This window comes from Amblyraja radiata, chromosome 18 (genome assembly GCF_010909765.2).
Source record: "Amblyraja radiata isolate CabotCenter1 chromosome 18, sAmbRad1.1.pri, whole genome shotgun sequence".
Lineage (NCBI taxonomy): Eukaryota > Metazoa > Chordata > Chondrichthyes > Rajiformes > Rajidae > Amblyraja > Amblyraja radiata.
In genome coordinates, this window is record NC_045973.1 from 31,184,079 (window position 1) to 31,196,383 (window position 12,305).

The window sequence follows — 12,305 nt, forward strand, 5'->3', positions numbered from 1 at the left end:
ACATGCACTCATAATCAGAAGCATAGTTGATAATACATTACAAGAGCATGCCTGATAGTAAATGTGACATCAGCTGCATTTACATAAACAAAATATCCTGGTTCTGCTCTTTGCGAGCTGTTGCTCGATTCAGCATCCTGCTTCTGAGCAAATAAATACATAGAATGGGGTTAAAGCAACTAACTCCATGGCATTAGCGGCAATAACATTGCCATTAAAAACATTGGAAGGTAAGTTGTAGAAATATGGGGTAGGCATGGAGCCCTTTCAGTCTTCTCCGCAATTCATAAAGATCAAAGCCGATACTGTAACAGCGTATTTCCATATATCCTTCAATTTATTTACTGCACAAGATCTGATGAACAGCCAAGTGAAGACATGTTTCACCTCTGCCCAGTAGTTAACTTTATGCCTCATAGTTCCAACCTGAAGCAGCGGCCTCTCAACATCCACTTTGTCAGTCCCTGCTAGAATGGTGTCGGAAGGAACCGCAGATACTGGTTTACACCGAAGATAGATCAAAATGCTGGAGTAACTCAACGGGTCAAGCAGTCTGAAGAAGGGCTCCGACCCGAAACCTGACCTATTCCTCTCCAGAGATGCTGCCAGACCTGGTGAGTTACTCCATAATTTTGTCTCCACCTAATAGCATATGCATCAGTGAGATTACCTATCATTCTCCTGGTGTTCAGTGATCACAAGACAATATTATTCAATCGCTCTTTCCAGCAGAGGAATCATCCTAATGATTTACACTGCACCAACCCAAAGGCATGTAGAGTAAAGCTCTGATAATCTGCCATCAGATTGTTTGGAAATTCTGGTGGTTTGGCATCTGGCTCAATCTTTAGTCCACACTGTCCAGAGTGCAGGAAGGATGTGCAGCCGCAGCTTGGGGTCTAGTGCACAACTGGAATTAGAACTTGGGCCAGGGTGTGGCAGACCAGGCCTCAGAGTTCAAGAGCTGGTTAGGCTGGCAGCCAGAGCCTAGTGTGCTTGCAAATTATCTGCTCTCTTTAAACTCATCTGAACAAATAATTACATTACTAACATGCAAGAAAAGTGAAATGAAAACATCCCCCTCTTTTGGGCTTACATCCGTGCCCAGGTGTCCCTGGAGAGGGAGCATGCACTGTCCATGGGCATCTTGGCCGCTTTCCAGGACCAGTGGGCGATGCAGGATCCTGAGTGCTTAATTTATAGTAAAAGCGTTTTGAATTGATACATATATATATTCTTTATTTTATATTGATGTCTCCTCAGAGTAGTAATTTCACTGTCATTTTCTACCTGTAAATAAACTTACTTTGGTTTTTTTTTTTAAGTGATGTATAAACAAGTTTGGTACTAAGAGGAATACCACCCAATAGCCCAGACCATCTGCTAAGGCAACACTGGTTGTTCACCAGTTTTTGTACAGTAAAGAAATGGAGGGATATGTGAAAATATGCTGAAGTTTAGAATCAGCCTTAATCCTTTTGAATTCAGGATCAGGCTCAAAGGGCCCGTTTCTACAACTTACCTTCCAATGTTATTAGTGGAGATTTTATTGCTGCTTATGCCATGTAATTACTTGCTTTAACACCATTCTCTGTTTTTAATGGGTCAGAAGCAGACTCAAAAATGTTGTATTATCATTTGTTCCTTAGGAACAGTGCATTGGTCCTTAGAAACAGTGACCAAAATTGCTCCGTTTGGAACTGGGCAGCACAATGGTAGAGCTTTTCAGCATCAGAGACCCTGGATAGATCCTGTCCGTATGGAACTTGTACGTTCTCCCCGTGACCTGTGTGGGCTTTCTCCCGGTGCTCTGGTTTCCTCCCACATTCCAAAGATGTACAAGTTTGCAGACTAATTGGCTTGGTAAAATTGGAAATTGGCCCTAGTGTGTAGGATAGTGTTAGTGTGCGAGCATCGCTGGTCGGTGTGGACTCGGTGGGCTGAAGACCCTGTTGCCATGCTCTAAACGAAACTGAACAAACATATTTTAATGTTTCTCAAACCGAATCCTGCAAAATTAAACCAAGTAGTTCTATGTTGGACGGAATCTATGGAAATATTGCAGCAACACAGCAGAGATATTTTCAAATACAATAACTATAAAGCCCTCGGATTCAAAGTCGGGACTGTCACATCAGTAAATTACTTAAGAAATGCTAGATGAAATATTAAGATAATATTTGTTCACACAAGTTCCAAAAGAGCAAGGTGAGTCAGGCAGCATTTATTCCCAAGGGCATTCTTGGCTACAGCTTTGCAATGTAAAAGCACATTGCAGCATTGAAATAGTTTACCTCCATAGCATCTGCTGTTGTGATGGCATGAAGAATGAATTTGACGACCACAGGAAGATCATCAAGTTTAACTGCAGATAAGGTTAACATAACTGAATGACGCACCTGCACATTAAAAACAAAAAATAAATTAGGCACTCAAGACAGTAGTTTTTTTCCCAGACAGTAAAATCTTCCTCTTTTACCATACAAGGATATATCTGTACAACATGCCTTCAATCTCCAATTCTAGATAATTAGAAATTTCCCTTAAAGCCAAGGGATTCTGGAAGTTGAGGGCACGTTTTTAAGAGGGGAGAAATTTAAAGGAGATGTATGGGATAGTTTTTTTATTACACACAGAGAATGATAAATATTTGAACCAAGCTGCCAGAAGAGGCTGATAAAATTACCACATTTAAAAGGACATGCTTGGATAGGAAAGGCTGAGGGGGATACTGGCCTAAAGCGGACAAATGGAATTAAACCAATCATATCATGGTCAGCACAGACAAGGTGAGTTGAACAGTGACACAATGGGACAGCTGCTACCTTACAGCACCTGAGCCTCAGGTTCGATCCTGACTGTGGGTGCTGTTTGTACGTTCTACCTGTGACCATATGGGTTTTCTCCGGATGCTTGGGTTTCTTCCCACATTCCAAAGAAGCAAAGTTTGTAGGTTATTTGCCCATAGCGTGTAGGATGCAAATGTGGGTTAACATAGAACTGCTGTACAAGTGATCAATGGTCAGCATGGACTCAGTGGGCCTAAGAGCCTGTTTCTACTCTGTACCTAAACTAAACAAGGAACCCTTTATGTTCTATACACCTCCACGAGTCTATAAAAGCTGCATATACAGTAAATTCTTGCTTTGGAAGAGTTCAGGATTATAACGTCAGATTTCTATCTTGCAGTCCATATCAAAGCACATGTAAAATCCAGGTGGACTGGATGTCGTATGGTTGTTTCACACCCACTGAATAGACAGCCGTCAGTCCGCACACTTGGTGTAGATGTTGCTTGCACAGCAGCTCTGTCCCATATGTAACTATCTTCAAAAGTGAAGACCAGAAAGAGCTGAAGTAAACTTTCCACTCACTTCCAACAATAAACTATTGTCGTCAGGTGTAGGGGAGGGGTAGAACAAAGCGTGGTATGTAAAAGGCTAACACAGATGAGGAGGTTTTTGGTAGGCAGATAGTTGCACAAAGACCAGATTTGTTTTAAAACTGAAGATATGAGACATAGGATTAACGAGGAAAGAATGTTGGTGGAGGTGAGGGAAGAAATAGGTTCGAGTCCAGGTGTTGGAGGCGACTTTAAATTGGAGAATTCAATGTTCATACCATTGGGTTGAACGCTACCCAAGCGGAACATGGGGTGCTGTTCCCCCATTTTGCATGTGGCCTCACAGGCAATGGATAGAAAGGCCAGTACGAGAATGGGAAAGGCAGTTTAAATGGTTAGCAATCGGGAGATCCGGTAGGCCTCAGTAGACCGAGTGCAAGTGTTCGGTGAAACAGTTACCAAGTCTACACTTGGTCTCACAGATGTACAAGAGGCCACATTGGGCACACAGTCTGCAGTAGATAAGGTTAGAAAAGGTGCATTTTCTCACCCCATCTTTTTTCTATTCTCAGTTGTAGTCCCGAGAATCAATTTGGGAGGAAACACAAGTGCAAGAGATTCCTTTATATTAATACATTATTATTGTCTGTTCTTACATTCTGCAGCTGAGCAAAGAGTGAGGGATTTTACATTTCAAATAATGCAAATCTGGGCAGGAGAACTAGAGAAACCTCACCTCTACCAATAACTCAGCACGTAGGTTTAGACTAGACAGAGCATCCAAGATGGACACAGTCAAATGTGTGTTCTGTTGCAGCAAGGAACTGTAAGAGAAATTAAAACAAGTGAAATTGACTGGAATAGTGAGTTAAAAATCATTTTAAAACCAACTCAAGAACACCATTGTTATACAATAAATGGAAACAATTTCTGACGTGCAGATTTGTGAATAATTGCACCTTCAGTTGTATTGCTGGCGACAAGATGGTACAGGATGATAAAGAAGAAAACAGTATACAAGATTGAATCAGCACAAATAGTCTATACTTCTCACATTAAGGTTATTGTTAATGTATTGGGCCAATCACATGATGATACCTTGAGTAATGTTACAGTAAAACTAGTCTTTTTTCTAATATATTAAAATAATAGACAATAGGTGCAGGAGTAGGCAATTCGGTCCTTCGAGCCACACCACCATTCAATGTGATCATGGCTGATCATTCCCAATCAGTACCCCGTTCCTGCCTTCTCCCCATATCCCCTGACTCCGCTATTTTTAAGAGCCCTATCTAACTCTCTCTTGAAAGCATCCAGAGAACCTGCCTCCACCGCCCTCTGAGGCAGAGAATTCCACAGACTCACCACTCTCTGTGAGAAAAAGTGTTTTCTCGTCTGTTCTAAATGGCTTCCTCCTTATTCTTAAAATAATAATTTGGACTTGGAGACAGTGAAGAATTGTGTTAAGATTGCAAATGTGAATCTTGATACAAGTGCTTTAGTTTGGAGTACTGACTTTGATACCAAAATCTGCACAGTTACAAAACCTTGCTTCGTTAAAATCTTAAAAGATTTAACGCGTTATTAGGCTTACAGAAACAATTGCAAATACTAAAACAAGGAAGTTATCATAACACTGATTCAAATTCCATTAAAAGGCATTATAGAATTTCAGAAAAAAACATCTCTCGTCTCTACAGGTAACATTGAAGTGAAGTAAACTACAACTCCATGGATACTTAATGCTTTCCAGAACTTTCCAGCAAACGTTCTTGACTGTGCACTTGGTTGAGTCTCCCTTACTTTAGCCCAGACATTCTGGACCAAAGAGAGATGCAGCATGGAAACGGGTTCATAGACCCATCTGGTCATCAACCACCCACCATTTTACACTCATCCTGTATCAATCCCTTTTTTCATTCTCCTTCACATTCTTTTCAACTCCTCCCAGGTTCTACCATTCATCTCAGCATGAGGGGCAATTTACAGTTGACAATTAACCTACCAACCCACAAATCCATGGATTGTGGAAGGAAACCTGAGGACCGTCGGTGTAGACGTTTGGATGTTATATTTCAGTTGTACAAGATGTTGGTGAGGCCACAATTGATGTTCAATTTTGGTCACCCTGCTATAGGAAATATGTTGTTTATCTGGAAAGAGTGCAGATAAGATTTACAAGAACGTTGCCAGGACCCGAGGGCCTGAGCTATAGGGAGAGGCTGGGCAGGCTAGGCCTTTATTTCTTGGAGCGCAGGAAGATGAGGGGTAATCTAACAGAGGTGCATTTGAGGGGAATAGTTATAGTAGGTGCAGTCTTTCACCCACAGTAGGAGAATCAAGAACCAGAGGACACAGGTTTAGGGTGAGAGAGAAAAGATTTAACTGGAATCTGAGGGGCAATTGTTTCACACATGGGGTGTGGAATGAGCTGCCCGGGGAGGTAGTTGATGCTATAACAATATTTAAAAGACATTTGGACATGTACATGGACAGGAAAGGTTTAGAGGAACATGGACCAAACATGGGCAGTGGGACTAGTGCAGATAGGGCAGCATGGTCGGTGTGGACACGTTCGGCCAAAGGGCCTGATTCTACGCTGTATGACTCTATACTAGAATAATAAATTTAAAGATATCTGTACAGGTATATGGGCAGGAAAAGTTGAGAGGAACATGGGCAGGTGGGACTAGTGCAGCTGGAGCAGCATGACCAGTGTGGGCGAGTTGGGCCGGACTGTTTCCATGTTGTATGACTCTATGACCTGGAGGAAACGTACAGTCACAGGTAGAACATGCAAACTCCTCATAGAAAAGTATCCAAGGCCAACATTGAACACAGGTCTCTGGTGGTATGAAGCAGCTGCTCTAATAGCTATGCCACTATGTCATCCTGTAAAACATTCCTGCCTCCAATCTTGTTGTGATTAGTATGGATATGAGCATTGATAATGTTGTATGGTTCAGTTCTGCAACAGTAAGCAGTGTACTAATCAACAGTCTCTGAGCTGTATTTAAAAGAACATGCATCATATTGTGCTTACTTGAGTTCCTTGGCAATTTCATTGTGTTGAGCATCTTCAAGGATTTCTGGCAAGCTGGTTATGATGTCACATTGAATTTCAAGGGGTGCAACACTAATCAACTGCAAGACTTTATTGGTCAAATCCTGTAAAAAAAAAGCCAGCCAGCCAAGAGAACAATGATTATTATACTGCACACAGTCAAGTACTAGAGTGCTATATAGAATCTAAAGGTACAACATAAACAGTTTCACATTTTTATAAATACCAGTGTAAACAAAATACGATTAAACATTCAAATATAAAGACCCAGATTTTCATTAAACACTACTCGTTGACAACAATCAAATATGCTTGAATTGTTCTCTTGAATTTGTTCTTTTGACTGAGCACCCGATTAAGACTCAGAGGGTGGTGAATATATGGAACGAGCTGTCATAGGGGGTAGTTGAGGCAGGTACTATAGCAACATTTAAAAGACATTTGTACAGGTATATGGATAGGAAAGGCTTAGGGGGATATGGGCCAAATTCGGGCAAGTGGGACTAGTGTAGATAGGGCATCTTAGTTGGGCAAGTGGGACTAGTATAGATAGGGCATCTTAGTCAACCTGTTTCCATTCTGTATGACTATATTTCATGAGGAAATGTCAAAATTATTGCTCCCCATAGCCTTTATAGTTGTAGCCTTCTCCATCCCAATCAAATTAAAATCACTTGACCTAAATTGAGATTAAGCTATTTATCTATTAGCCCGAATATAAATTATGCTTGAAATCTTTTGCTTTGCCTGCATGATGTTCCAGGAATTCTGATAGAATATGAAAACATAATTACTGCTTGGAAAGCTAATTTTTCAATATGCATTATGATTTCCCCCAAGTTGATTTCAAAATAAAGGTATTCTAAAATGGAATACATGTTGGCTTGTGACATTTCTATTTCTGCCTTACCATTACGCTTATGTTCTAATTTTCGTTTTATCACTCTGTATAATGTTCAAAATGTTAATTAAATATTGTGCCTTTCACTTCTGGGAAAATACTGAGGGTGCTTCATTAAGATGCACTTGGACTCCTGGAAGTGCTGTAGCAGTGAATCAGGAGCTTACAAAATTGTGAAGGTTTTGATTGTGACAGTTTTTTTAATTCCTCAGCCTGATAATCTGGCTATGAATAATCAATTTGGAGTTGACATTAAAATGTATGAGATTGGAACTTCAGAATAGGGAGCAGTAGCAGGCCTTTAATCAGTCTACAATGCATAGCCAGCAGAACTCAATTCAAAGGGATCTCGTAACAAGCTCACCGACTAGCCAATCATTCGAGAAGAATTCTTCTGGAGAACGTATCCAGAAAAATCAAGCACAATTTTTGATTGATAGTTTAAATACCAATTAGAAATTGGATACAGTATAAAGTTATTATATTCCAATCCTAACATACAACTCTGTACAACATTGAAAATTTGAAACATGTGCCTCTCATGCCTGCATAAGTTGTCTGGGATAATTGATTAATTGATTGATTGATTGATTGATTGAAAGATACAGCATGGGAACAAGCTCTTCGGCCCACCATGCCGATCATTGATCATCCATTCATACTAGATCTACATTATTCCACTCTCGCATCTGTGGCTGATACACTAGGGGCAATTTACAAAGGCCACGTAACCTACAAACTCGCACGTCAAAACTTTCACAATTTGGTAAACTCCAACTTTACTGCTCCTAATCTAGCAACATATGTGCCCTCAATAGTGGCAACAAGAATTGCAATTATTGGTTTATTCAATTTTATTCACTCCAGAAATATCCAACAAATAATCATGCCGTTAAAATGGGCAAGATTAATTAAAAGTTAAAGCCTTCCCCAAAGGCAGCAGAGGGGATTGTGGTGAGATGGGAATGATCAGAAGAATTTTCAAAAATGATTCCAAATTCTCCCTTCAATGGTATCACTTACAAAACATCCCTCTAGCAATATTTCTAAATGTGCTGAAACGTCTATGATAATTAAATGAACAATTCCATTGTAAAAATATCTTCTTTTACCCAAAAGGAAAAGATGTAAAAATAATATCAGACATCCCTACCTTGCTGTCTACAATCCTGTCCAACCATTTAAACTGATTGATGATGAGTCTTGGCAAGTTAATGCCATCCTCTGGTACGCTAGAATTCAAGAAAAATGCATAAAAGGATTGTGTAACATCAGCATACAGCAAGAGTTTATTTTATCGAGACTTTAGGAGATATTATGAAGATTATATTCAAAAAGATCTGATAGTAAATCAATGATTACCTAGCCCAAGTGAATGTTGTTACTATTCACTAATCTAAAATAATATGAATTCAAAAGTTGTCAGTGACTAACGACCTCAGAAAACAGCATGGTTAACCTGAAACTGCAAATGAAACACACTCCACGAATATGAGCGTCACATTGGCATAGCGGTAGAGCTACTGCCTCATAGCACCAGAGACCTGGGTTCAATAAGGACTATGGTGCTGTTTGTACAGAGTATATACGTTCTCCCCGTGACCTGCGTAGCTTTACTCCGAGATCTTCGGATTCCTCCCACACTCCAAAGATGTACAAGTTTGTAGGTTAATTGGCTTGGTATATATGTAAATTGTCCCTAGTTTGTGTAGAATAGTGTTGGTGTGCAGGGATTGCTGGTTGGTGCAGACTCAGTGGGCCAAAGGGCCTGTTTCCGTGCTCTATCTCTAAACTAAACTAAAAAGACTTGTTCAATGTTGGCTGTTATGTTATTTTCAGTACCTGCAGCTTTGTAAGAAAGTAATAATTGTAACTAGCACATTGCTGAGTTACTGTATATCAGCCTTAATGATCTTTTATCCATTTTACTTTCCTTTGAACTATTGACACTGCCATTATGCAGACACTGACATAGTCAGGTCTCATAACCAGTGATCAGTTATATGGTCATGTGATTCGGCCCATCGAGTCTACTCTGCCATTCAATCATGGCTGATCTATCTCTCCCTCCTAACCCCATTCTCCTGCCTTCTCCCCATAACCTCGGATACCTGTACTAATCAAGAATCTATCTATCTCTGCCTTAAAAATATCCACTGACTTGCCCCCCACAGTCTTCTGTGGCAAAGAGTTCCACAGATTCACCACCCGCTGACTAAAGAGTTTAACAAATACCCATTCTATCATTGATAATGACTGAGGGAGGAACAAAAAAATATATACTACAATTATATGCACCTAATCTCGCTCTAAACAGTGCACAGGTAGAATTAACAATTTATTATTCTCTGGTCAAAGATAATTGCCATTTCTATTCATTGGCTATTACATCCACCAAGCAAAGAAATTACTGCCAATGCCCAGCTGTATTTGGGGATTAGACAGCTCAACAGAAATGATAAATAAAAACAGATCTTACCCATCATACATAAATTCAGGAATTTTTTCAAATAACATATTCATAACAGGAGGCTATGAAGAAATAGGAAAACAAACAGCATCTTGAGTAAACTATTGAAATATGTACGTACAATTCAAAGTGCCGATGAAAACGACTGCAACTGTTTTACCTGCAGAATCTCAATCCCAAGAAGCAGCTTAATGAGACTTTCTTGATAGTTCACAGTGTTACTGCAACAATTCACAAAGAACAGGAATTAAATCATTGCCAATGTCACGTTGTAATATGTGGATGGAAATACAGCAGATACAGCATGGAGACAGGCCCTTCGGTCCACGGCAACAATTGATCACCCGTTCACTAGTTCTATGTTATCCCAGTTTCGCCTCCGACACACTAGGGGCAATTTACAGAAGCCGATTAACCTGCAAACCTACATGTCTTTGGGATGTGAGTGGAAACTGGAGCACTGGGAGAAAACCCACGTTGACAGGGAGAACGTACATACTCCACAAAGATAGCACCCACAGTCAGGAACGAACCAGGGTCTCTGGCACAGCAAATCTACAGCTGCAACACTGCATCTCCTAACGTCTGGCTCTTACTCAGATATTGGTTTAGAGCAACAAAATCCTTCTGGCACTTCATACTTAAGCCAATGCAGTGGCACCCCTAGTTGAGCTGCTGCCTCATATCATCAGAGGCCCAGCTTAAATCCTGTTCTTGCGTGCTATCTGTGTGGAGTTTGCACATTTTCTCTATGAGCGCTTGGGCATCCTCCACATGCTCCCATTTCCTCCCACATCTCAAAGATGTGGGGGTTTAGAGGCTAATTGGTCTTCGCAAATTTCCCCTGAGCAGGGAGTGGATGAGAAAGTGGGAGAAGATAGAACTCGTGTGAACGGGTGTTCTATGGTCAGCATGGACTCAGTGGGCCGAAAAGCCTGTTTCCATGCTGTGTCTCTAAATTAACTAAACTAAATCAAATAAACTAAATTAAATTAAATTTTCAAGAGAGTTAGATTTAGCTCTTGGGGCTAACAGAATCAAGGGATATGGGGAAAAAGCAGGAACGGGATACTGATTTTCGATGATCAACCATAAACATATTGAATGGCGGTGCTGGCTCAAAGGACCGAATGGCCTACTTCTGCACCTATTTTCTATGTTTCAATAAAATGAAGTCTCAACAGACAGCTAGAAAGGCACCTGTTCATTTTTTAACACATACACAGTTTCCAGTGGCAATAAACTGATAACTCCGAGTGGGCCCTCTGATTTTTCATTGTCTATCTCCGCAACACAGGAACATAAAAAAATAGAACTAGGAGTAGGATGTTTGGTCCTTCAATTCTCTTCCACCATTCATTAAGTTAAAGACTGAACATAATGTCCAACTTTATTTTTCCATCACCATTCTTTTGATATGCCACAGGCTGTGGAGGCCAAGTCATTGGACATTTTTATGGCCGATTCTTGACGAGTACAGGTGTCTGCGGTTATGGGGAGAAGTCAGGAAAATGGGATTGAGGGAGAAAGATAGATCAGCCGTACTCCCACACTGTTGGTGGCTGTGTGGGAGTACGGAGGCAGACCACTCGCATATTTTCTGGAACTGTGTAAAGATAAGGCCAAAGGTACACAAAAATGCTAGAGAAACTCAGCAGGTGCAGCAGCATCTATAAGGCCATACTGGGAAAATGTTAATGCAGCTGTAAATAATATCTTGGGTTATAAAATCCCAAATACCTGCCCTGTGATGTATCTGGGGCGTATTAAAGATAGTGTAAAAATAGAAGATGCATATTTGATTAAAGTTTTGCTTGCAGCAAGTAAGAAGGCCATTACCAGGCAGTGGCTTAATGAAAAAAGTCCAAAACAGGAACAGTGGTTAGAAATTGTGCGAGACATCGTTAATATGGAGAAATTGACATATTCCTTGAGAGTCAAGGAGAATTCATTTGAGAAGATCTGGGAAAAATGGACTGTTTATTTGAGCCATGACACCAATTAGATAAATGCCGAGCTAGATATGGGAAGATTGCGTTATATAGAACTAGATGGTATGTTTGTATGAATGTTGAATTATCTCCAGATAACTAATCAATGTAATGTTTTTTCTTTTTTTTATTTGGTAAGTGAACCACACGGTCTTATTCCAAATTTTTTTTTTATTTACTTCTTTTTTTTTTTCCCCGATCTACTTATTTTTTTATTTTGATTGCTGTTTTTCTTACTTTGTTTTATTTATGGTGATGGTGTTGCACTGTTTTGAAAATATCTCTTAAAAATCAATAAAAATTTAAGTGAAAAAAAAAGATCAGCCATGATTGAATGGCGGAGTAGACATGATAGGCTAAATGACCTAATTCTGCTCCGATAGCTCAACAACTATGAACTTATGATAGAGGAGATATGCATCTGTGAACAGGACAAAGTCCTCAGTCAGCTTTTATAGCTGGGCTGCACAATTCTACAACTGCTCTGAGGTTACTCAGAAAAACAGCTAAGGTTCCGTTTAATTCATCATCCAGTA

The 12,305-nt window shown here is 40.1% G+C and overlaps 1 protein-coding gene across 3 annotated transcripts in view; it reads right to left on the reverse strand.

The window, feature by feature from the left end:
• Positions 1-12,305, reverse strand: part of fancd2 (FA complementation group D2) — a 93,130-nt gene that overhangs the window by 77,002 nt on the left and 3,823 nt on the right. For all 3 annotated transcript variants that reach the window (XR_004414673.1, XM_033037042.1, XM_033037041.1), the window contains exons 5-10: positions 9,939-9,999; positions 9,788-9,840; positions 8,462-8,540; positions 6,387-6,511; positions 4,080-4,167; positions 2,295-2,399 (exon numbers count right to left, since the gene is read on the reverse strand). Coding sequence is in view for 2 of the 3 variants with exons in the window: in XM_033037042.1 (XP_032892933.1) it covers positions 2,295-2,399; positions 4,080-4,167; positions 6,387-6,511; positions 8,462-8,540; positions 9,788-9,840; positions 9,939-9,999 (511 nt within the window). In the remaining variant the exon portion in view is untranslated. The remainder of the gene's footprint in view (positions 1-2,294; positions 2,400-4,079; positions 4,168-6,386; positions 6,512-8,461; positions 8,541-9,787; positions 9,841-9,938; positions 10,000-12,305) is intronic.